This window comes from Sitophilus oryzae, unplaced genomic scaffold, assembly GCF_002938485.1.
Source record: "Sitophilus oryzae breed Bouriz unplaced genomic scaffold, Soryzae_2.0 scaffold_2006_pilon_pilon, whole genome shotgun sequence".
Classification (NCBI taxonomy): domain Eukaryota; kingdom Metazoa; phylum Arthropoda; class Insecta; order Coleoptera; family Curculionidae; genus Sitophilus; species Sitophilus oryzae.
The window spans coordinates 2,510,879-2,537,256 of NW_022146732.1; the positions used below are offsets into that span (position 1 = coordinate 2,510,879).

Sequence of the window (26,378 nt, forward strand, 5' to 3'; positions counted from 1 at the left end):
TCGATTCCTATCCACTGTCAGTTTTTTTACGTCATCTACTGACCGAATTGAAGTTGGCGCTAAAGATTTTAGACAGTGACAGTTATTTTTGCATTTGACGGACGAGCGCACAGTGCGTTGGAAGATAAATTTAGCGGGACAAAAGCGTTTGGTTAGAAATAAGCCAAAAAATGTATACTGATAAGAATAAATAGTAGACATTCCAATTGATACAAAAATGCATACATTACATTTTTATCAACCAAATTTGGTCGTTTTCTGCTCAGCAAGGCAGAGATCATACGAAAACAAAATATTTACAAAAGTGCTTATACATTTTATTAGAAAGCTAAATTATGTTGAAGATTGCCAAAGGTATGTACTTTTCTACTGTACGTATATTATTTGTTAAAATCCTTCGTGCCTTTGTTCTGCAGATATCAAACTTTCACTTTTTTTTCAAATATCGATATATTGAATGATGTAGATGAGTTACCAATAGTTACCAACACAGGTAGTCACAGTCACAGGGAGTTCAAGCTTAACAGGTGAATGCCCAAAAAGATTCATTTCAATCGGATAGTATAAAAACAAAACAACTCCATCAAAAGGCACTGAGTTTAAAAAATGGTCTTAGATACTTACTATATATGAATTTACAATTACCGAGTGTTAAAATTAAAATTAAAATATCTATCTTATTTATTATTTTCAAAATAAAATATATTTTTTTAAAATAAATTATAGGGGGTGTCACAAGATTACAAATTAATTAAAAAAAAAATGCTAAAGAGTTTATTTGATATCATAATTTTATGTATTTGGCAATAGTTTACAATACGGTTTTTGTGTGTCATGTACGAATAATATCATAGTTTTATTATCTTGTATTTATTTATTAATAAATTAAGTTTTTAATAAATAAATAAATTTAACCATATAGTTGCTATATATTAGACGTTAGATGTTATTTTTTATAAACAGCCTGTGTAGAATCCAAAAGCTTCTCATAGGTCAACCTCACCAAAATTCGATCGATTGTCATACCCCAGCTGTCTTCGACGCCGTTTTTTTTTCGATATACGGTATAATTTTTCGTAAAAATAAAACAAACGGTAATATTTTTGAAATAGATTTTATTTTCTTGATAAATTCCAGGAAAAAAGAGTGACTTAATTAGTACTAAAACGGTGTCTATCGCCGAAAACTATCGTTACACTAAAAACCAACTAATTAATTAAGCAAATACGTGTTCAGTACCATTTCCAAACGACCTAGGCTCGGTTTGGTCGTATTCTACACTTATATATCCGCGTAGCGCTGGCCCATCGATAAAATATCGTCCATGACGCCCATAAAAAAGTTTATGGGGCTGTAAAAGCAACACTCGTCAGCGGGTAGTTTGCATATTTGATATTTTGTATTCGCTTTTCATTATGACCAATTTAGTGGTTGTTTATGGAGAGGAGATTTCCTTTTTTTTTCTCAGGTGAGATTTTAATAATATAATAATTTTACTGTATAACTTGAATTTTAATCTGAAATATTGATCTACTTATGCAACTTACGTCAAGATTTGACAGTTAGATACTTCGAGGTAGCTAATGACATCAGATCTATTGTGGTCCTCTCTTGATCCTCTCTTGAGGTTATCAGGTTAATATTGTATATTTATTTATACATATTAAACATTTTTAAAGGTTGGTATTGACTTGGATCGAGGCAAATTAATAAAATTGCGTTTATCTCATCAAGGAGGCTGAAATCGACAAAATATCAAGAGACAACTTTTAATTGGCATTAAATTGCTTACACTATTTTGCTAACAGGAGAAAAAAAAGTCAGTGGCGTACATGCTTTTTTTAGAAAAATATTCCAGTGATACCCATATGCACGTCCCTGGTGAATATGTCGGCACATTTTTAGCTGTAAAATATATCGCATTTATAGTTACTTTTACCATGAAAATTTCATTCGAAACGCTAAAAGTACTTGGAAGACAATTAAAATAAATCAAAAAAAATATTAAGACTTTAACACCCTGTAGCTACGTAACAAAGCAGAATCGAACCTATGTTAATATGAAAAATAAATCTTATTTTTATGTGAGGAAATCTTTTTTGAAAGATCCTGAATAGTAGGCAATCCATATTAATATGCATCAAAAAATTTCTTTTTTTAACCTATAAAATTTTTGGTAAACATTTGAATCACCTACATACACATAAATCATGCACAGCACCGAAACATCCATAAAATCCACGGTAATATTTATAATACGAGGTAAAAATAAAAGTTTCAAACAGAGTAAATATACCGTAAAAATACGGATGTCGGTATAGCAAAGCTGGAGGTGGTTTTCTTTTTGACAGTAACGATGTGCGAGTTTCTTTTGTGATCGACGATTACACGTAAATATTTTCGGTAATAAGCAATGCTTAATACTTTATAGGCTTGTTTAAACAGAGCAGGACTAGGCTTGTAACGATCGTCCCGGTGTTTTTCTGTTTGGGTTTTGTGTGCGTCTAACAGCGCCATTTGTGCGAAATCTTTCGTCGTAAATGTAGGACATAATCGTGATTTAAGTTTAGTAATAAAGTTAAATCCTGATAGATACTCTGTCAATATTTAAGTAATTTTCTTAATTTTATAGGGAGATTTTTGAAAATTGGGAACTCGTGGTTTTTTATTTGGCGAAATCAATTTCGATATTCTTTTCCCATTTTTTGAAGATTTTTTTATTTATCTTTAATTATTTCAAAAGATCCAATTCAGCAAAATATACTTTGTGTAGATTTTTGGAAATTATACAGGGTGTTTCACTGCCATGGCGATGGATTTTTTTTAAAAATTTCGATTTCTACCAGGGAGATCAAAAAAATATATTTATTTCTGGTTGTTATAAACTCTCTCAAATCATTGTTATTTTAATTCCAAGCTCATGTATATTATTAAACAAGTTGAAACACAAATAAAATTGATTTTCAACGATATATCATGTTTTTATACATAAACCTTCTGGTTTCTTCATGAAAGCCATTTAAAAGATAATAATTCTATTATAATTGTTTCGTTGAGAGAAATTCATTACCATAACAAATATTCAAACTTTATAAGTATCACTTAGAGTATACTTGTTCGATATATAATCGAAGTCCCATCGAAAGATAAAAAACTTCACACCAAAAAAGAAAAGACAAAAAAAGAGCCGAGAAAAAAAGAGAAAAAATAAGTGAACGGAGCAACTGCGAAGAGGAAGCGATTGACATAAAAATAACGACAGTGGGGGGAAATGAAAAGTGCGAAGAAAGGTGGAAAGAGGACTAGGCAACGCCATCTAGACGGGACATTGACACATTTTACGAGGCTTTGAGATCGAGGAGGTGGAAAGGTTCTGTTGCGTGCCATTTTCCAAGCCGTTTTCCCTTCTGTCGCGACGACGAAGAAAATTTGTACGATGGGGTCGTTGGATGCCTTTTTTTGGGGGGATATCCTCGGCTTTCCATAACCAAAATCGCTTTTAAATGGATATGCCGCGATATAGATTCTTACGAACTGCCATATTGTTCGAAACCCTATACGTCGCAATATGAAGATGAACTATTCCTCCTGTCTCTTACTGCTCTTGCAACATATGTCATTGTACTAATACTATGTCAAATATCAAAACCAACAAAGAATGCACTGAACCATTCCAATAGAATCTTAATAAATTTACGAGGGTATCTAATTAAATATTCAAGTACGTCGTCTCGACGGGACACAACAGAAATAGGAGTTATTTAATATTCTTCTATTGTCTAGGGAGTCCGTTTAATGGCTACAAGATGGCGTCGCATCGTCTGGCCGAATGCTTTGGCGTTCGCACGTAAACGCTGAGTACAAAGTTAGCTTGGTGAATAAAGTTGTGAGAGTTGGATGGAATGCGTCTGTCTCCGAATGGACGGATATGGTTACATTATTAATTATTTCAGTTGAGTTGGATGGGTTTAAATTAAGGTAGTTTTAAAGTTTTAATTTTGGTAGTTTTAAATTGTTCAAAAATGTATAAATGAAGCCTAGCTATATATCGGAATTATTCTGTAAAAAGGGATAACTTGGGCCCGCATAGCCAACAGTAGACAACAATGTATCAATCAATCGTTGTTAATCTCTTCCTGGTAGGTTTAAAAAATAGTAAAATTTTTCAAAACATCAGAAATCGAAAATTAAAACTGTAAAAAATGCGATTCCTTCAACGCATTTTATTTTTATTCCGTGCTATTATTGTAAGAATGATTCCAGTCTAAACATTTTCATTAGTGCCTAGTGAAACGCACCAAAGAACAGAGGAATGTAATACGTTATACATGATCAAAGAAATTTCAATCTTCTATAGAGTAGCAATAATAAACATCGCGATTTGTATATTAGGTCGTTTTAATCATAATATTTGCTCGATTAAAGTAAACAAGTCTTTTCCGGCCTACATTACGTGATTATTGGCTACAATAAATTTCTACGTAATAAGCCTAGTAGGTAACGGTAACAGAGGAAAAATCGCCTGAATTTTTTGGTTAAACAATAATAAAAGTATCAGAAAATTCACACCAAATGGTGAAGGTAGTAGTCCAATATATTCGGGAAAATGGACAAGAACAATATATTCTCAAAGAATTGAAAGAGTTGCAAGATATTCTAGGTAATTTTGAACTTTTTTTCCATAGCAACTGTTAAAATTGCCTTATATCTATCAAAAATACACACACCGGAAAAATCTAGGGATATCAATTTATTAAAGTTAAAAATAAATGTTTTGAATAAACAACCACATATTTGTAGGCCGATTCTTTCAACTTCGATTGAAACGAAGTAGTCACACTAGTTATTTCTAAATTTTAGGATATTTGCAGAAGTGTTTGTGCATTTTTTGTCAAATGAATAAAAAGCACCTATCATCAATTGTTCGAATTTAACCTGTACTGGCTATGTTTTTATGATAACTGGCCAGAATTCATTCAGATAACTCTGTTTAGTATTAAACGACTTTATGGAGCGTAGAGATCTTAACAGAGACGAAATGCTAAGGGCCATGGGTATGCTCGAAGCTGGAATGCGCCAAATCGACGTAGCTAGAGCATTTAATACAACGCAAAGTGTAATATCGCGATTAAGTGCACGCTACCGTGAAAGTGGCGATGTTGCTGAAAGGCACACATCATTACCCCTCAGCAAGATCATTTTTTACAATTAAATGCTCGACGCCGACCGACTCTTACAGCACCAGAGCTTAGTTTAATTCTCCAGGAAACGCATAATGTAACCGATAGTCCTGACACTGTTCGCAATAGATTAAGGGAGGTCAACTTAAGAAGCAGACGCCCCTGGAGAGCTCAACCCTTAACGAGAGGAAATCGAGAGGTACGATATTTGTGGGCTCAAGATCATGTTCAGTGGTCGAATGAACAATGGGCCAATGGTTTCTTCACGGATGAGTCACGCTTTGGAATTCATCCGGATTCGAGAAAGCTTAGGGTATGGAGAGAACCAGGAAATCTTATTCGGTTGGATCATGTTCAGGAAGTGCACCCTTGTCAAGGTGGAACAGTTATGGTCTGGGGAGGAGTCCAGTTAGGCCGATCTCGTTCAGAACGTCGATCGGTTCAGAACGTTCTACGACGTTTTCCGACACCTAACCTCCACTCTTGTCTATTTAGCCAGAGATCATCAGGTATTTCTCTATTTCTAAAATTGATTAGGACCATTTTTATAGGTATTTACCTAGGCTTCATTTTTTATTTGAAGAAAAATTTTGTAAATTGTATATTTTAGCAGATATTTGCGAAAAACTGTTTTTTCGGCCATTTGGGACCATTTTTTTCGGCCAAAGTACGGTGTTTCTTCCCTAAAACTACTTCTCAAAAGGTACACAATACGCCAAAAATGTCTCTGTAGTAAAATTCCTTTAAATTATATTAGTACTATTTTTGATCTAGTGCAAGGCTTCCAATTAGGCATATTTAATTAACAGCGCTGTACGGCCGACTATAACAATTATTCTAATGGATCATTGTGTATAATTCCACGAGAAAGTGCGCCATTTTGGGAATAGAATGGCGTGTAATGAGGTAATCGTTCGGAACTGTTACGGCCACAATGAATTAATTGCGTGGAAAACAAAATACTTAATACTCACTGTCGTGGTTTTATGAAAACACGGTAAATAACTTTTTCTAAATCTTTAATATTCGAGATTTATTAAAAAATTGAAAGTAGAAATGTTTTCTTTTAAATATTTTTATATTTGGGGGTCCTCTCTGTAACTTCGACTTTTAGTGACCAAAAGAACAGACTATAACCGGCTATAATACTGCTATTATATCTAGATATTATTTCTTATCTATACTAATATATAAAATCCTTAAGTGACTGACATACTGATTAATCACGATCCTGCCCAAACCACTCAACGTAAGAAGCTCAATTTTGGCATACAGGTTGATTCTAGGGTGTAGAGGTTCGATAAGAAGGGATTTTTCGAAATTCCAGTTCCAAGAGGGTAAAACCACCCCTCAAATATTACAATATTTTTTATTTAAAAAACGGTCAAGTTTCCGAAAAAACGCTTACACACGTATATTTTATCTTGTTTTTTACATATTTTAAGATTTTTCAATCGGCTCACTATTTTTTATTGTAGTTGTAAAATTCACATATATATATAATAAAGTTTTTATTATTTTATATATAAAATATTGTGTTATTAGGTTAAAATAACTTTTATTTTGTTATTGCTAATAGAGGGAATCTCATTCGCCGGAGACGAACAAGGTTTGGAACAAGATATATTGAAACTGCGTTTACTAATACACCTAAAATTTGATATTTTATTTAATAAAATAAAATAAAAAACGGTTATTAATTTTTTAATCGTTATTCTTATGTGAAAAGCCATCTTATAATAAAAAATTATGCCGGTTTTGATTTTATTTCGCTATCCTCCCTCAACTTATTTTTTTTACAATACGACAAATATGTAAGATGTAAATTTTATTATTATTTTATTTTAATTTATTAAACAATTATTTTAATTTCCTTAAAATACTGTCGGTCCATCGGCACGCCACTGGAAATTGACCTCAAACGTCTAATCTTTGTACACAACTACATTGTTGCCATCGAGCAGATACCCCTATTTCCTTCTCTATCCATTCTCTCTTGCACTTGTTGATTTTCGCAAACCACTGTGTGATGAAGCTTTAGAGCGTTTTATGAATGGATTATTGTACTTCCCGAGTTTAAATATCTTTGTGTGTAACCAATATCCTCTGGTTGTGTGCTAGGGAATAAATTTTCATTAATATTTTCATAGATAGGTTTGTAGCTTCTGAATAACGGTCTAGGTAAAGCATCTAGCTCATTTGCTAGTTCAGAATTATAATTGTTAGAATTAAGCAACTCGCATTTTCATTGGAGGTCATTGTCATATTTATTTGAAACCAATAATCAACGGGAATATTCGTATAATTTAACAAAATTACAGTAAATCACTATAAATAATGATTGAAATATGTAAACAAAAACAGACCACACGAATTGTTGGCTAAGTTCAAAATTTCTTCTCTTCTTAAATTAATTTTAAGAGTCGTTAACATTATTAGGCATAATTTGCATAAAAATGTGTATTTTGGGTGGTATTCCACAAAATTTGCAGGCTATTGAGGAAACAGGAAATGTACAGATTACAGAAATAAATTGAAAATAATATTTATATTAAAACAGCATTATATGTGACTTTTTCAAACGTATCCTTCAAATCCTTCAATTTAATAGCTGTTAGTAAGAAGTTTCGCTAAAAATATGCGCAGATAAAATTAGAATACAATTCAAAATTAACGATAACAAACCCATTACCTATCAACCTCATTAAACTCAAGATCAAACCATATAAAGACCTTCTCAAAGAAACCCCTCTTACCTATTCCAAGTTATCTAAAGTTCCATAAACACAAATCTCGCAATATCAGCTCGAATCTTTCTGGAAACTCTTTCTGCTTCGTGGTGGAGAAAAAGTTTGAGCAGTTAGAGTGAAATACGATATTCGGTGCACGTGGAAAACGGTTGCTGCGCTCCATTCCCGGCGAGAAGCTGAGTTGCAGCCGGCGCTTGGCACGTGACACCTTTGATATTAGAAATCGTCGATAATAGTACGTTTGCTCTGTACGACGTTTGGTTTGAAATTTTTCTCAGTTAGGATCGTGTTGAGTAAGTGCAAAAAAGATAAAAAAAAGGGCAAAAAGTTAGTACAGTTGTTATACTAGAGATTTTTTGTATTTGCTGCTGAATAAAAATCGATAATTTATTTTATGTGACATGAAACTAAAATTTGTATTTTTTGAAACCCGCTCCTTTACGTCAAATATTTATATCTTTTGAATAATTTCCTGGTTCTAAAAATTTTCGGCGCATATTTTAGATTTTAGGGTTTTGCTAGTTATTCCCTTTTTTATGACCATTTTTTATGCACAAAGATATCTCTCGTTAACTTTACTTCTTCATTACTGAGTTCGAGGTCATGACTGGTAGTACACATTGGTCGTATGTTTTCTTCTTTAGATAGAGTGGCAAATTAGATTTAAATATGATTGAATTTGTTTCATAAGTACTCCATGCTAACTTAATTCTTCTGTTGATTTCTGGTAGTAGATATCCCGAGCTGTGCTGTAGTTGTCCAAAATGTTATAATCTTCTATTATTTCCAGTGTTGTGTTGTTTAATATAATGTCTTTTCTGTCTCAAACAAATATAAACAGTTAAATATGCACATCAGGACATATTAAATATGTATATTTCTTTATTAAATGACGACCACTTGTTTCTCCAAACATTATAGTTGATTCTAGATCCGATAGTCCAGCGCAATTTTTTTCCAATTTTTGCAAAGATCATAACATCACTATTTCTGAACGCATGCCACGAAATGTCACCACTCCTCCCTGGGAATTAATTGCCCCATCAATAAATAATACACTCAAACTAGACAAAGAAAGCACCCCTCCATCTTTAATAAAAGCGTCATTTTACGGTATTATTCAAGATCTATCTCCAGATAATATAATATACACGGATAATATATATATTGACACACCAGATAATATATATATTGGACGGTTCCAAATATTCCCAGGCAGCAGGATGCGCCGTATTATACAGGGTGGCCCATCGAAACGTTCCGCAAGGCATAACGGCCAGGGTATTTATTTTTTCAAAAAATCCAAAAACACGTCAATTTTGTTTGTGAGGGGGACAACTTTTGCCCCAAAAATGATTGCAAAATATTCAGCCCTTTAAGCGGGGGTCATCTCCCAACTTTTTTCAAATGGAAAGGGGGGTCAAGTGGCACCGCAATGAAAAGAGCTTTCTATTCTCTATATTTCCCCGCATCGTTTTTGAAAATCGGTCGAGTCATTGAGAAAATATGAAGGATTAAAATTTGAAAAGTTTATTTAAGCATTTATCAGAGTAAATTAAGGATAAATTCGACCAATTTGCTGTTTTTTCTTATTATTTCTAGGTGTTTACGCATTTTTTCATTTGCCACAACGTTGAACGATCAGGTGCTAGATAGCTGTTCTGTGACTTGTACGTTGAAGTTCTTCTCAATATCGTTAAACTGACCTACAATAGAATTTCCAAAAATACCAGCCCACACGTTCATTTTCTGAGGGTTTTGTGTGTGCACCTCGTGAAAAACCCTGGGGTTGTGCTCAGCCCAGTACCGACAGTTGTGCCGATTAACTACACCGTTCAAAAAGAAAGTACACTCATCCGAAAAACACACATTAAATAGGAAATTATTATCATTCGCCATTCGTTCACTCATAGTTTCACAAAATCACAAATTGTCTTCGTTGAGTTCTTGTAACTTGTTCTTTGGAAACTTGTACGATTCCCGCCGGTCTTATTGGCTAATTTTCTTGTACTCAGAATACTGTCCATGGCAACTTGGCCCAATACGAATACCTCCATAGCTTCATTTATTACAGGATTTTCCCTCTGCCTCTTTTTATTCATAACGGAACCAGTTTCGCGAAATTTTGCTACTAACTGGCGAACAATTTTGCCATAAAGGTGTTTGTCAGGATGGCGTTCATTGAATATCTGCCCAACCCGATTGCAAACATCTAGAAATAATAAGAAAAAACAGCAAATTGGTCGAAGAAATTTATCCTTATCATTTACACTGAAAAATGTTTAAACAAACTTTTCAAATTTCAATCCATCATATTTTCCCAACGACTCGACCAATCTTCAGAAACGAAGCAGGAAACTATAGAGAATAAAAAGCCCTTTTCATTGCGGTACCACTTGACCCCTTTTCTCATTTGAAAATTGGTTGGGTCACTGCTATTTCACCCATTCTTTCCTTTTAACAGGCGCCTAACTGCTCTCATTGTGGCAACCAATTAACAGTGTACCTACCACCTCCTAATAGAATGTCCCTCCTTCAATAACTTAAGACGATCTGGCTTCCGTTCTTGATGCTAATAACCTACATTCTTTGTTCCAATTTCTGAGGGCATCGGGTTTGGGTTCATTAATATAGTTTAATTTAACTTTAATTTGATCAATGCCGCTAAATGGCTCAGCAGCTGATGCGGCTTATATAAAATCCTTCTTCTTCTTCTTCTTTATTAAATGAGGTTTATTGTTTATGTTAATTACTGAGTGAACAGGAATTCAATATTTTATTTTCAAATAATTAAAACTCGAACTGTCGCAACGTTTAGCAGAATTGTTTTATTGAAAATTATCGTATAACGAAAAACAACCAATTATTAAGGTGGTATTGAAAATAATAACAATATATCAAGTTTCACTACAAGCTCGTTGATAGTTGTTATCACTCTAATTGCAGTGTAAACTAAATAAACATAATTTAGCAAACGTAATGTATAATTGTTATAATTATTTTAATATGTTTTTTGAATGGTAGCATTATAATACCGTAATAGCGATTGTCTTACAAGAGGAAAAAGTTTTTTATTAATGACATTTGAGAAAAAAAGTTTGCTTGTTCTGAAATAGTTAATCCCGTTTAAGCTACCTTGCGTTTCCCTTCCGTTTACATAAAATATTATATGACGTAAATGAATAGGACAATGCACACTATCCGTTCCGTTTCCTTCCGTTCCATATCCTTTCCTTCCATACATTTTTTTGGCGGACGGACTGAAGCGTATCGGAAACAGTGTTGTCAAGTTCTCACATTTATATCAGCTCTGTTAACATTTTGCTGATATTTATTTATTCTTTCACCTCTTAATTATGTCTATTATCGAATTTTTTCTAAGTTCTAAAAATCAAAGGGTATGGTAATATAATTTAAGATAAACCAAAGATAAAATAAAACCTTAAGATTTTAAACAATTATAACGTTAAATAACAAGGTATCTATTTCCAGACCATCCCTTATCACCCCTTACACCATTGCCGAGTACTCTAATCTTTTTTCTACACCCCCTATCGACCAGATAACAGGCCCTATTTCCCTGATTGTTTACGGCTTTGTACCTACGCCGTTTTCCCGTAGATTAATTAGGGCAGATTGTGTTCTATCGGGATATTAACGACGCGATGCGGTGCGGTTAGTGTGGCCCGTACCTTAGAATGTCGAACGGCGAGACGCAGATAAAGCGCTGGAGATAAACGGGACACGGAACCTGGAACGAGCTGGGAGATGCGGAAGGGTCTGGATAGACAGGACCGCATTAGGTGGGAAAAGAAAACTTTTTGTTTTTGTTGGAAAATTTAAGAGTCCGAAAAAGTAGCAAAATAAGCGTTCGGCATTTAACGTTTTATGTAAAACTGGCTAGGTATTTTTACACAAATGAACAAGGAAATTAAAGATAAAGGATTATACTATATATCCGTATTAAAGCACGTTGTTAGATAACTTTTTTATTTTTAAGATTTTGATGGTCAGACATCAACAAAATAATCCTTATGTTTCGACTAAATTTTCTCGAAAATAAAGACATAATTTAAAATTCCGTTACAATACGGAATAGATTGAAGTTTCGTGATTACATTGATATATAATTTATAGAGTTTTGTAACAAATTGCTCGCTATTTTATGGCAAATGCTGAAGCTCTGCAAACCTTAATCAAGCCTTAATCAAAGCACGTGTGTTTGGAATTTTGGGTGTGGCTTAACACGACAGGATCGGGCTAAGCTTTGCAGATTTCTGAAATATAATATATATTTCCTTCGGCCACACACCCGCTTTACCCGACCCCTGAGGCCCATTAACATTCTATCTATTGGCAGTATTGACGGAATGTCATCAGTCATCATGTCATGTTATGCGTCATTCCGTTATCTGTCATCAGTGTCAAATTCAACAAGTGTCATTGTCATCACTGTCATTGTTTTGTGTTGAAAACATATTTTATTCTGTAAGCACGATATTGATTATGACATAAATTTTATTATTCAAGAGGAATTTGACATAGTTGTATTAACCGAGACGTGGCTTAAGGAAGAAGTTAATAGTAGCGAATTATTTCCAAATTCATACCACGTCTATCGCTCGGATAGAAAGTTCGCACAGTCCGGCACATCAAGGGGTGGAGGTGTTCTTTTAGCCTGTAAGTCTAGCATTAGATCTGAAAGACTTAACTTAAGTAATTTTGATGTTTTCCTTCTGTCGATATTGTGGGATGCAGACTTGTTGTTGATCGTGCTACTTTCTGTATACTTGCTTTGTATATACCTCCTAATATGCCAATTAATTTATATTCGGAACTATTTCAAGAAATGTATAGTTTAGAAGTTCTTTTAAGTGAAAAATTTTTGGTGTTGGGCGATTATAACATGCCTGATTTTCTTGATGTTAATAATTTTAGCGCCAAAAACAGTTGGTGACTGAGTTTCAGTCATTTTACAATCTGAAGCAATGCAACTCTGTCTGTAATTCTTTGAACCGCATACTGGATCTTGTTTTCTCGAATTTTGACTGTGTAATTGTGCGCGATAATAATCCCTTTTGTTGCTGAAGATCTTTATCATCCAGCTCTTCACATCACTTTTGAAGTAGATATTAAATCTAAAAAATTTGTTCAGAACCGAAATGTAAAAAGATATAACTTTAGGAAGGCAAATTATATTGAATTGTATAATTCTATTCTGGAAACAGATTGGAGCTTTTGAATATGTGTGAGGATCTGGATATGGCTATGGATCTATTTTATCAAAAAGTTTATAGTGTGTTTGACTTGCATGTACCTTTATATAGAGACTATAAAAGAAAATACCCAAAGTGGTATGGATCGGAACTGATAAACAACATCAAACTAAAGTCATATAATCTTAGAAAATACAAACAAACTAATTTAAATATTTATTTGGTGGAATATAAGAATTTGAGAAAAATATCAAACTACAGATAGACATGGCATATAAGAATTATTTAAGTAACATACAAAATTCAATTCATGATGATCCTAACGTTTTTGGTCATATATTAACGCGAAAAAAAGATTGTACAAGAATTCCTGGAAAAATGACTTATGCGGATCAAGAACTTGATACACCGGGTAGTATTGTGAATGCTTTTGCTGATTACTTTGGCAGTGTATACCGTACACCTAGTGTTCAAGCACTGAATGGAAAATATGAGGGAAACACAAGTGGTGATATTTTTAGCATGTTCTTTCTTGATAGCAAGGATGTTGAAATGGCGATCAAAAAGCTTAAGCCTAAATTAACATCTGGTTATGATAATGTGCCAGCATTTATTGTTAGAGATTGCGGCAACGTTTTTGCAAATCCGCTTAAAACAATTTTTAATATTTCCTTAAGATTGGGAACTTTTCCTACGATATGGAAAACTGCTAGAGTGTGCCCTATCTTTAAAAATGGAGATGTGTCTGATGTAACGAGTTATAGACCAGTTGCATTGCTGTCGAGTTTTGCTAAGGTATTTGAGATCGCACTGCATGGTCGGATCTACTCAGCTACAAGGAATCTACTCTCTCCCTATCAACATGGATTTGTGGCAAATAAATCGACAGTTACTAACTTGGTGACGCTTTCCCAGTTTCTTTCAAATGCTTTGGATAATAATTACCAAGTTGATGTGATATATACTGATATATCTAAGGCATTTGACAGAATTAATCCTAATGTTTTTATAAAAAGATTGCGGGTCTTGGTTTTAATAATAAATTAATAGATTTCTTATTTTCATATTTGATTAATCGCAAGTATTTTGTTTCATATAACGCACACATGTCGGATTGTTATCATGCAAGTTTGGGGGTTCCACAAGGATCTAACCTTGGCCCACTAATATTCTTATTATATATTAATGACCTTACCTATTATTTGGATTGTGAAAGGCTACTCTTTGCTGATGATTTGAAAATTTATTGTTTAATTGAGTCTGTGAATGACTGCCAGCGTTTACAGAAAAATTTAGATCGTGTTAGTAGTTGGTGTGAGTGGAATGGGCTTCATCTAAATTCAGCCAAATGTAAAGTGGTGACATATTCGAACAAAAAAACAATTTTCGATTTGAATATCGGGTGAATAGTCAAGTTTTAAGTTGCGAATCTACAATTAAAGATTTGGGAGTAACGTTTGATACAAAGCTCTCCTTTACTGCCCATATTTATCAAATAAAGAACGACGCCACAAAAATGTTGGGGTTTATAATTCGAAATTGTAGAACATTTACTAATGTGGATTGTTTAAAGGTTTTATATTACTCTTATGTCAGATCTAAACTTGAATATGCTGATATAGTATGGAATCCGCATTATGATGTTCATAAGAAATTATTAGAAAACACACAAAGGCGCTTCTTGAAATTCTTGTTTTATAAGAGCAGTGGTTCCTATCCTGTAAGGGGTATTGACGAGGGCTTATTATTGAGTCAGTATGACGTTCAGTCATTAGAGGTGAGAAGATGTTGTCACAATATTAAATTTTTACATAAGTTATTAAACAACTTGATCGATAGCCCATACCTACTGCAACAGCTCAAATTTGTGGTGCCTAGGTTGGAGTCCAGAATAATGTCACATTTTATATGCCTTTTCCTCGCACTAATATCGCATTAAGATCTCCTTTATATTCTATGTGTAAATTATATAATTCAATAAGCGCGAAATGTGATATTAGTGCTGATTCAGTGGATTCTGTGATTCGCCATCTTTGCGATCATTTTAGCTCAATATGCTAATTTTCTTTGTGTTCATATAATGTTTGGTATCAACTCTACTATCAATTTAATTTGCTTTTTATTATATAATATATTTTTTCTTTATATATATTTTTTGTGAAAAGGTTTTGTATCAGCTGTTAATATTGATGAATTTGATTTATGACTATATGATGAATTTAATTCTATTTTTGTTATATGTTAGTTTTTTATATATTTTTTGAGCCAATTGGTGAATTTCTGTTTTTTTTTTTTTTTCTGATTTAGCTCTGTAATTGGGATTTCCTGTTGGGCTAATAAAGTATATTATTATTATTATTATTAATAATAATTATTTTTTTCCCAACCTCTAACCTACAATTTTAAAATGTCAGTGTAGTTCTAAATAACATAAAAAAAATAACACGAAGATGATTTTTGGGCGATGTCGGACCAGATCGAATCGAATCGGACTTTTACGAGCGAAGCGGCGGATAATTTTGTACTATCTAGTTGGCAACACTGCCTGAGGGCGACCCGGACAGTACAGCGTAATAGATTATTAACACCAGTACTTAGCCAACTTTTAACCTACCAAGATGGTTAAGGCACCAAGTTATAAGATGTCGAGTACATACTTTCCACACAAAGTGTTGTATAGCTTACATTATGAACATTTTACAATAGAGCAATAAAAACATTTTTTCCATAGCAACTGTTAAAATTACCTTATATCTATCAAAAATAGTAGATAAAATTTAACCGCAAGGGTAGATTAAATGATACTTTAACAGCGAGGATAGATTAAAAAAAAATTATATTCCTTTTCATAGTTATGCTCGGGATTTAAATGGAAGTAGTTTGGATATGGCGTTTGTCGCCCCAGCCTGAATATCTGTTGGTAATTTACTTATTTCGTTTTGAGTAATTTCTGGCTCCAATTCAATCAGCAATCGACACGTAAGAGAATTAAGAAATATTGACTCAAAACTGACAACTAAAGAGACAGCTTTATTTATTTGTCAAATTACATAGACACCAACGCCAACCCAGCACAATATTTTTTCTACTCGTAATAAATTCCTTGAAATAACAATTTCCGAATATTTTTTAAAACGTTACTCGCTATGGAAAAAATATTGTTAATATTTAAACTTAAGCAGTGTCATTTAACATCTTCTCACTTAACATCAAAGTTACCCCAGTTTACAGTATTAATGTTGTACAAATTTATCAAAAACACAATTTTTTTTAATCCCACCCAGTCTTTCCTTCTCTACCCGTCCATACAATGGAATCCGGGCGCAATATGGCAGTCGCGTACCCCGTTTCCATGACAACCCTAACTGTGTTCCCTTCCTTTCACCCCTGGACCACCCTTACCCTAGATTTACCACCCCTCGAGAGGGCTGATGCGATGCACCAGCACTCGATTCTACGTGGCGTTAGGCCGAAGCGGGGGTGAAATGGGGGTTACAATGGAATTGGAGGTTATAAATCAAAAGAGGGGGAATGAAAAACGATTTATTGGGGAAGGTGGATGTAATTAAAGCAGACTGTGATGTAATTTGGAGAATTTTTTTAGAATTGTAGTCGTTTATTGTGAAGGACTGAAATAAATTTTTGGATGTTATGGAGGATTAGTGCTTTATGTTGTTAATACAAGGGTTGTCTTATATTTTGCCTATGTAGGTAGAAAAAAAAACAGTAGATAATTTTTAAAGACTATTGTTTTTCGAAGTATTCTCCACAAAGAGAAATGCATTTTTGCATTCATTGAAACCAATTCTGAAAGCAATGATTCCACTCGGTTTTTAGTACCTACAAAATTGCGTTTTGAAGGCGCTTACTGCATCTTCTGGTAACTGGAACCAGAGCTACAACAAGTCAGTTTTAAAAAGTCTTATGTCGTAAGTCATAAAGAGTCCATAAAATCAATAAAATGAAAAATATACGAAATAATATACAGGTACTGATTTCTTTCGAAAATCGACAACTATGAAACTATGAATCCTTCCTGGACACAAACGGTACATTGTGAAACAGGGAATTGTAGAGAGAGAAAAGCCCTATAATATAGGATACAACATTTTAATGAACAGTGCTTTCCATAAAATCAATAAAATGAAAAATATACGAAATAATGTACATGTACTGATTTCTTTCGAAAATCGACAACTATGGGACTATGAACCCAAACCAAACGGTACATTGTGAAACAGGAAATTGTATAGTGAAACAAGCTCTATACCATAGGATACAACATTTTAATGAACAGTGCTTTCCATAAAATCAGTAAAATGAAATATATACGAAATAATATACATGTACTGATTTCTTTCAAAAATCGACAACTATGAAACTATGAACCCTTCCTGGACACAAACGGTATATTGTGAAACAGGAAATTATAGAGAGAAACATGCTCTATACTATAGGATACAACATTTTAATGAACAGTGCTGTCCATAAAATCAATAAAATGAAAAATATACGAAATAATATACATGTACTGATTTCTTTCGAAAATCGACAACTATGAAATTATGAACCCTTCCTGGGGCGCTATTCTGTACAATCATCGGTATCGTTAAGTTACCGACAGCTATCGGTACGTGCGGCCAATGAGCGTCGTGTTGATTGTTGTTGTCATAGTTACCGATCGGCCCTTTGACAGATATCGCAAATTTGTACCGACAACTCTCGGTATCTCTACCGTGAGGTTAACAAGGGCACGGTAGAGATACCGATTTTCGTCGGTACAAATTTGCGATTGACCGATCGGTAACTATGATAACTAACAATTAACACATTTTTCTATATACAAATACGTACCGAGAGCTGTCGTAACTTACCGATACCGACGATTGTACAGAATAGCGCCTCTGGACACAAACGGTACATTGTGAGACAGGAAATTGTATAGAGAAAAAAGCCGTATAGCATAGGATACAACATTTTAATGAACAGTGCTTTCCATAAAATCAATAAAATGAAAAATATTACGAAATAATATACATGTACTGATTTCTTTCGAAACTCGACAACTATGAACCCTTCCTGGACACAAACGGTACATTGTGAAACAGGAAACTGTAGAGAGAAAAAAGCCTTATAATGTAGGATGCAACATTTTAATGAACAGTGCTTTCCATAAAATCAACAAAATGAAAAATATACGAAATAATATACATGTACTGATTTCTTTCGAAAATCGACAACTATGAAACTATGATCCTACAGGATACAACATTTTAGTCAACAGTGCTTTCCATAAAATCAATAAAATTCTACTAAGTTACTACTACGCTAAAAATGTAACTTAACTTTTACTTTAAGGCTTTTATAAAAAGACTTAAATATTTTTAATGACTTAAGTCTTGTAAGATAAGACAAATATTTTTAATTGACTTTTTCTAAAATGACTTAAATCTTTTTATATTTCAGAATAAATTATTACATATTATAATAGTACATTTAGCATGCACAGACCTTTAAAAGACTATTTACGTTGCACCACCCGGTATAATTAAACACACATTTTTAATATCAGAAAAAATAAACAGGCATCTCGATAAAAAGTTATTTCGATTATTTTCGAAAGTTAAAAAAGAGAAAACCAAACGTGATATGCTGACTCACATTTTTTAAGTCCTTACATTTAAAATATATATCTTCTTCTCACCCTTTTATTTTTCTTGTATTGAACTGGAACACCTCCAAAAACCTAATACCATGGAACAAACTTTCTTTTTTTTATTGCATCCCTTTAAAGAGTTATAAGGGACCATAAAACCCTTCTATTCAAGATAGGTAAAAAGAGGAAAAGGGCGATATTAAAAAACAGTCGTCGAAACTTTCACCTAAGAAGAAAAAAAGGGTTTTCGGGTTGGTGAAAGTTGGGCATAGTAAAAAAGGGTTTCTATTATGAAGGGTAGTGACGGATTGGTATTAGAGCGGTAAAAAAATCATTATCCTGTATTTAAGGACAAAAAATCATCGAAGTCTATGAAATTTCAGTCTTTATTTGGTTCAATCATCAACAACTTTTACTTGTCTTATCTTTCACACAAAGCTACTTTTACAGCCAATTATATCTAGAAAATTTAGTAGATATACTTTAAAAATGGGCGTCAAGTAATATTACTGACTGTATTGTTCATAATTCAACGGTGCTGAAGAAGAAGACTAAAGAAAAAAGTTATTGGTACACCCTTTATTATCTGAGAGATATCAAAAAGCATGGGCGCCGGACAGGGGGGGCAAGAGGGAGCATTTGCCCCCCCCCTGGATCACTGAAACAATAAAAATAAAATCTTCTTGCATCCATCTGTAAAAAAAATAATCATTATTATGAAATTGTTAGGTGTCACCTGTAAAATAATAAAAAATGTGGTAATTATTGGGAAAACTGGAAATCGTCCGATTTTCACCAAAATTGGTATACATACTATTTTGAGGTCGTAGATTACGAATCTATTTTTTTCTTGGCGGTCTCTTACCGTTTTTCAGAAAAACGGAAAATTATTTCAACATTGAATTTTTCTTAATTTCGGCCCTATAAAGTAATAATTTCACTATATTTTCATTATATTATAGTTTATCTAAAAGCCACACTTGATTGGGGATAGAAAAGTGTCCAACATTTTACTGAAAAACACTTTTCTTAACAAAATAGCAAAGAAAATTGAGACCAGATGGAAGTTTGACATTTGATATATCCTTCTTTCTCTCTCCTATGTAATAAGAGAGACAAATATATTCTAGACCTAATCTAGAAATTTTAAAATTTACAACGTTGCCATATCTTCTATTTTTTCGGGTGATTAGGGATTTTAAATAAATTACCTATTATGAGATCGACAATAATTAAATATACACCCATATCCACAAAATTACGCGGAAGAGTTTTGATTGCATTGGTTTTAACTTCTTTGCGGAGGGGGTTTATCTTTTTTTAGTTAATCTAATAATATAACAACAAAAGATTAACACCCCCTGCATGGAAGTTGTAACCAATGCAATCAAAACTCTTTCGTACATAGTCAGATCTCGTTGGTAAAATAGCAGTTGAGCAGAATGAGCGAAAAAAAACACGCTAAATTTAGGTTTAGCATTGGCAACGTTGCTTTAAATGCCAGAAACACATAAACTTACTTCGGGTTTCTCTTATTACCGATTCTGAACCGTCCTAGAACTGTGATGCGTATGCGCAGAAGGAAATATGAAGACATTATTTCATTTGCGCATGCGCTGCAGAGTTCTTGGACGGTTCAGAATCGGTAATAACAAGAACCCGAACAAAGCTATAATCTAACATTTTCAGATTGTTTACAAATTTATTTTAGCAAATTTTCCTCTATTATGCCTACAATTGGTTAAAAAAGTAACAGAAAATAGCAAAAACATTATTGATTATTGAATACCTAACAAAATGTGTGCTAGAAAACCTTAAAAATATCAGAAATTAAGAAAAATTCGATATTGAAATTATTTTCCGTTTTTCTGAAAAACGGTAAGAGACTGCCAAGGAAAAAGTTCAGATTCGTAATCTACGACTTCAAAATAGGGTGTATACCAATTTTGGTGAAAATCGGACGATTTCCAGTTTTCCCAATAATTACCAAAAATGTCAATTTTTTATTCATTTTTACCTTGCTCCCCCCTAAATTTCATTCTTCCGGCGCCCATGTCAAAAAGGTATATTTTATAATTGTGTTGTCATAATCTTTTCTTTTACTGTAACAAAAAGTTCTTTTTACAACCAAACCAAACCAAACACCGGTGTGGGATACAAGTGGCTACGTATGAAAGAGCTCTTACTTCAAATTTGCTATAACAAACCCCGATTTCATAAAAGTAACTCTTCTAATTCTATATTCTTATCTCTTCCAGGTCCCAACGGCTGTCCAAGACGGCGCGGCCGACAGACCTACACCCGCTTCCAGACTCTGGAACTGGAAAAAGAGTTCCACTTCAACCACTACCTGACCCGGAGGCGGCGAATAGAGATCGCGCACGCGCTGTGCCTCACCGAGCGACAGATCAAGATCTGGTTCCAGAACCGTCGGATGAAGCTCAAAAAGGAACTGCGAGCAGTGAAAGAGATCAACGAACAGGCCAGGAGAGAGCGGGAAGAGCAGGAGAGGCACAAGCAACAGCAACAGGAGAAACAGAAACAGAACAGTCTAGGGAGCGACAGTATACACCAGCATCATCACGATCCGATGAAGATGAACCTGACGAAATCTGAGTCTTCTACGGATCTACTGAAGACCGTGACGAAGGTTCCGACATAAGTTTTTTACTTTTAGTGATGTTTTTTTTTGTTTAGTAACGCTGTTTTGGTTTTCCTGGATTAAGAACAGTTAAAACTTTATTTTTGTTGTGTTTGTTGGTGTTGTAATTGGGCGGTATATGTATTTTAAGTGTATATAAGTCGTGTTAAGTTTCTAATGTTTTTTTTTCGTTTTTTTTATTGAATTTTTTGGTTTAAATTTGAATTGGACGATTGTTAATAGGTATCTTCTTAATTTATTATGAAAATGAATCGTCAAAATCAATTTGCAATAAATATATTGTCGGTCTACAAACAAAACAACACTTTTGTTTCTAAAAATATGTAGTAGTTTTATGTCTATGGAATATTGTGATATACAGGGTGGTCCGAATTGTACTCGGAAAACTTACGGCAGCATATTCTGCAGATAAAAATAAGTAAAAAAGTTCGTATAAAGGGTATAGCCGGATTAATATAGGAAATCTACCACAATCTGGCACACAAAGCGGTCTTGTTCAGTTGTGACTCTTTGACGACTTTGTCTGGGCCTGTTCTTGAGAGTTTCTCGTTCCAAGTACCTTGCATATGTTTACGATACAACACCCTGGGTAACGCCTACTATCTCTGCTACGTCTCTCTGGGACATTCCTTGTTCAAAGTTCGGATATTATTTAAAAAAAAACGAAGTTAAAGTTCTCACTCTATAACTCCAAAACGAAACATTTTAGAACACAATTTTATATGAACTTTTTTACTTTTTTTTATTTTTATCTGTAGAATATGCTGTAGAAGGACATCATAATATCTAGAAAAAGAGTTCTGCATAGACCGGTAATTTCTATATTATCTTGTGAACGAAAATTTTAAAACGGTCCATATATTATAAATTTTCGAATGACTAAAACCGGAACCCAAAAAGAAACAAATCAAAAACTTTATCAAAAGATCTAGACATTAATTAAGAAGATTTACAGCTGTTAAATTCGTCCAATTAAATTTAAACTCCATTAAAAAATTTATTGCGCTTTTTAATTTATGTTCTCGAATCGTTCTCTCGGTTATTTGACATTTTTGTTGCGGCAAAATGAACGAAGAAATAAAAGAGCGATTTAGAATGTAAGAAGAAAGGCTCTTCTCTAATGCAACAAAAAGAAGAAGACGAAAAAATGGAAAATTTTGTGTTATAATTTGGGACTTCGCAGGAAGCAAATGCGCACGTTAAAAAAGAACGATTATATTTTTATTAATTTTTGTGTTTTCTAATGAAAAAAGCTAGGCTTTTTTATTACGTTTCACTTTCCTCTTCTGTGTTACATATAATAATTCGTTGTAAATACTTTTTGTAGTGTGTTCACGTTATTATTTTTATACTTGAAGTTAATTTTAAAAAAGTATTCTCTTTTTTTAGTTTTTAAGATTGAAGAGCTGATTTCTATGACTTTATTATATAAAAAATATAAATATATATAATATAAATCATTTATTTGAAGCTATCGGAGTCCACCAGTCTCTTTTATTACAATTATTAAAAAAATGTATTTTTAACTAAAGCTATGTTAACAGTAAAATAACAAAGTAAAACACTAATTCTCCAGAATACGCCATTGTTAAAAATTAAGTATTTTGGTGTATTATAATGAATTAGTGTTTTATTTTGCTGTTCCAACACCAAAAGTTCCATATCCAATTGTCATACTAAAGCTATGTTTGAAGATATACCGGGTGTTGCATCGTCGGACGGGACATAGGAAATCCCATGTAAATTTTAATGGGGTTAATTATTGGCTTCCCTAATTATTTTAGAGAATAATTCTATTCAGGTTTATTGAAGAGCACTAAAACTCACATTCAAAAGAATAACTTTAGATATTTTTGATTAGCTCGTTTACGAGTTATCGCCGATTTTTTTTTAAATATTTCTCCTTTCTTATGGCCCTGTATTTACCTATGAGCACCAGTCAAGGTAAAAGATAACTGTCAAATGAAGTCATTTCAGAAATTTACCTATTTAGTGCTTTATTATTATTGAAAACTCATTCCTACATCGGAAATCTTACAGATGTATTTATAAATATGAATTAATATGAATTAAAGTAAAATAAAGCACTAAATAGAAAAATTTCTGAAATGACAACTTCATGACTGGTGCTCATAAGTAAATACAGGGCCATAAGAAAGGAGAAATATTTAAAAAGAAATCGGCGATAACTCGTAAACGGCCTAATCAAATATATCTAAACTTGTTCTTTTGAATGTGGGTTTTAGTGCTCTTCAATTAACCTAAATAGAATAATTTTCTAAAATAATTGACCCCATTAAAATTTACATGGGATTTCCTATGTCCCGCTCGACGATGCAACACCCGGTATGTTAATATTTTCGAAGTGTTTTCTAATTACTAAAAATCTACATGAATAATACCATTATTAATTTTGCTAATATCATCTCATAGAAATCAACTCTTTACCAATCAGCGATTAGTCCATACTGATCGATAAAAAATACATAATTATTTTATTTAACGTTATTTTGAGTAACATTGTTGTGATTTCTTTATTTGTTATTTTTTGGGGGCGTTTGATATTTTCCAAGTCTTCAATTTCGTTTGTCCACAGATCCGAATTTTCGGCGTAGGTAGTTTTAGTAAGTTATTTTATCGAGATCTGTGGATTTTCGAAATGGACGACCACGCAAGGCAGGTTATTATTTTGCAAATCTGTTTTTTTTTGTCCTTAAAATGAAACGTACTATATATTTTGGTTTTGAGGGTAAAACTGACTATATCTACAGCAATAAATTATTTTTAGGTTAAGGTTTTCAAATAATACGTATGTATATTGTTCTGTTATGGTACAGAGTTATTGAATATTTGTTAATTTTTTCTAGATTTGTCATAATTCGATTGGACTTGATTCTCCGATTATTACTTTTTTGTTTCAATATAATAGTACATAATATTATATTGTTTTATTAGGAATAAAAATGATCCTTTTTGGGGCGAGGCTATACATTTGACGTACAGGCTAGGCACAAAAAGTCATTTTTACTCTGAATAAAACATGCTATTTTTTTTCAAACGCCACAAATGATTTTTTCCAAATTTCCAAATAATTTAAAAAAATTTAAAAGTAATATCTTGTAAGTAATTATCTATCGAGAAACTATGGTTACGTTCGTTGAATTTGACACTTTAATTCAGTTTAATAATATATATTCGTACTTTTGTGCTTAGGCGTTAAAATGACATTTTGGTATTGTCAATCACGTCGCAGAAATTTATACTTATGTGAAGTTTGAAAAAAAAATCGATAATATTAAGAAATTTAAAAATAAAAAGACATTTCAATAACTCTGTTCCATTTATTTTTGTACCTATATTGTTTAAATTTATTGTCTTGAATCTGAATTGTCTTGGATTAGCCATATACGTACTAAATTAAGTTAAACATGTTATTCTCTTTGATTTTAATGTTGTGCCAAGCTTACACAAGCAGCAAAACCGTCGTCATCAAAAACAGAATATATATATTTTTACATGTTTGCAAGATTCCACGAGAATATTCCAGTGAAATGCCCATTTTTTGGAAAAATAATAATAAAAAAAAGTATGTCTAGTACTCTATACGTAACTTGGTGTCAGGGTAGAACAAACCTATAATATAATAAAATTTAGAAACGAATATTTAAATACAAGAAAATATACTTTCATTGATAACTTTACAATAGAGATTATGCATTTACTATTAAGAGTTGGTATATCGGGTGTTTTGAAATTGTACTGTTTTTATTGATATTGTACTCTAAAATACTCATCTAAAAAGATATTTACAAAGAATCTAAAGAAGATTTAAGAAAATACAAAATAAAATAGTTGTTCACCACATACGACACGGAGTATTGTAGCTGAACCATTAGATTTTTACAAATTGTAAGTTTTGGGTTCGTTGAAGGAGTATTAGACCTACAATTTAAAAATATTTTTACAAGATACAGAGTGTCCCAAATAAATAAAAAATATCAAAGTTTATTTTTAAATGAAACACCTGTATATTATTACATTTTTAGTTTCTACGATTGAAATAAAGATAAATTTGATTAAGGTTTACAGCATTTTAACCTTTTTTTTAAGGTTTTTGTCAAAATACAGTAATAATTTTAATGCTTCATTTCTCTAGGCGCATTTATGTTTCTAAAACCAAATATTGTACTGAAGTATTTCTCTTTACTAAATTTTGTGTTGCAATAATAAAAATTATACTACCTTATACAGAGTGTCTAAAAATTATTTTAAATAATTACTACTCTTAAACGGCAATAACTTGTTTAATTTAAATGGAACACCCTGTATATTTTATGAGAATCAGATGCGCAATTTAATTGTCTATCAAATTGTATTAACCATTTATTACCTATCTCTTCAAGTTTTCGTAGAAAATGTATTTTTCTAAAATTTAGACCTCATTTATCAATATACCTATCGAATATTGACATTTTGGATTATTTTTAAAGATGTAACAAATTTTTAAAGAGTATAAATACTAATATTGTCGATATGGTTCGTTAATTTCATTAAAAAATAAGAAAAAAAACTGTTTAAATATTTGTTAAAGAAGACCAATTAATCTGATTTCAGTATTCAAACTACATTAATTGACTTTTTGCGTTGATTAATAATAATTGCTCCAAATACTAAAAAACTGAATTTTGTATGTGTATTAGACAGCGTGGTAAAAAGTAATACAATGTATGAGTATGGCAGTATGACAGTGAGGTCTAATTTATAAGAAAATGCATTTTCTATGAAAACATGAAGGGATAGGTAAAAAATGGTAAAACACAATGTGACAGAGAATTATATTGTGCATCTGATTCTTCTAAAATGTACAGGGTTTTTCATTTAAATTTAAAAAAGTTATTTAAAATAAATTTTTAG

At 32.5% G+C, this 26,378-nt stretch overlaps 1 protein-coding gene across 2 annotated transcripts in view; it reads left to right on the forward strand.

Moving 5' to 3' along the window:
- LOC115883961 (homeobox protein abdominal-A homolog) overlaps positions 1-22,018 on the forward strand; it is a 114,614-nt gene extending 92,596 nt beyond the window's left edge. For both annotated transcript variants that reach the window (XM_030902382.1, XM_030902384.1), the window contains exon 3: positions 21,061-22,018. In XM_030902382.1, coding sequence (XP_030758242.1) covers positions 21,061-21,464 — 404 coding nt within the window. In that variant the 3' untranslated portion in view covers positions 21,465-22,018. The remainder of the gene's footprint in view (positions 1-21,060) is intronic.
- Positions 22,019-26,378: the final 4,360 nt, after the last annotated feature.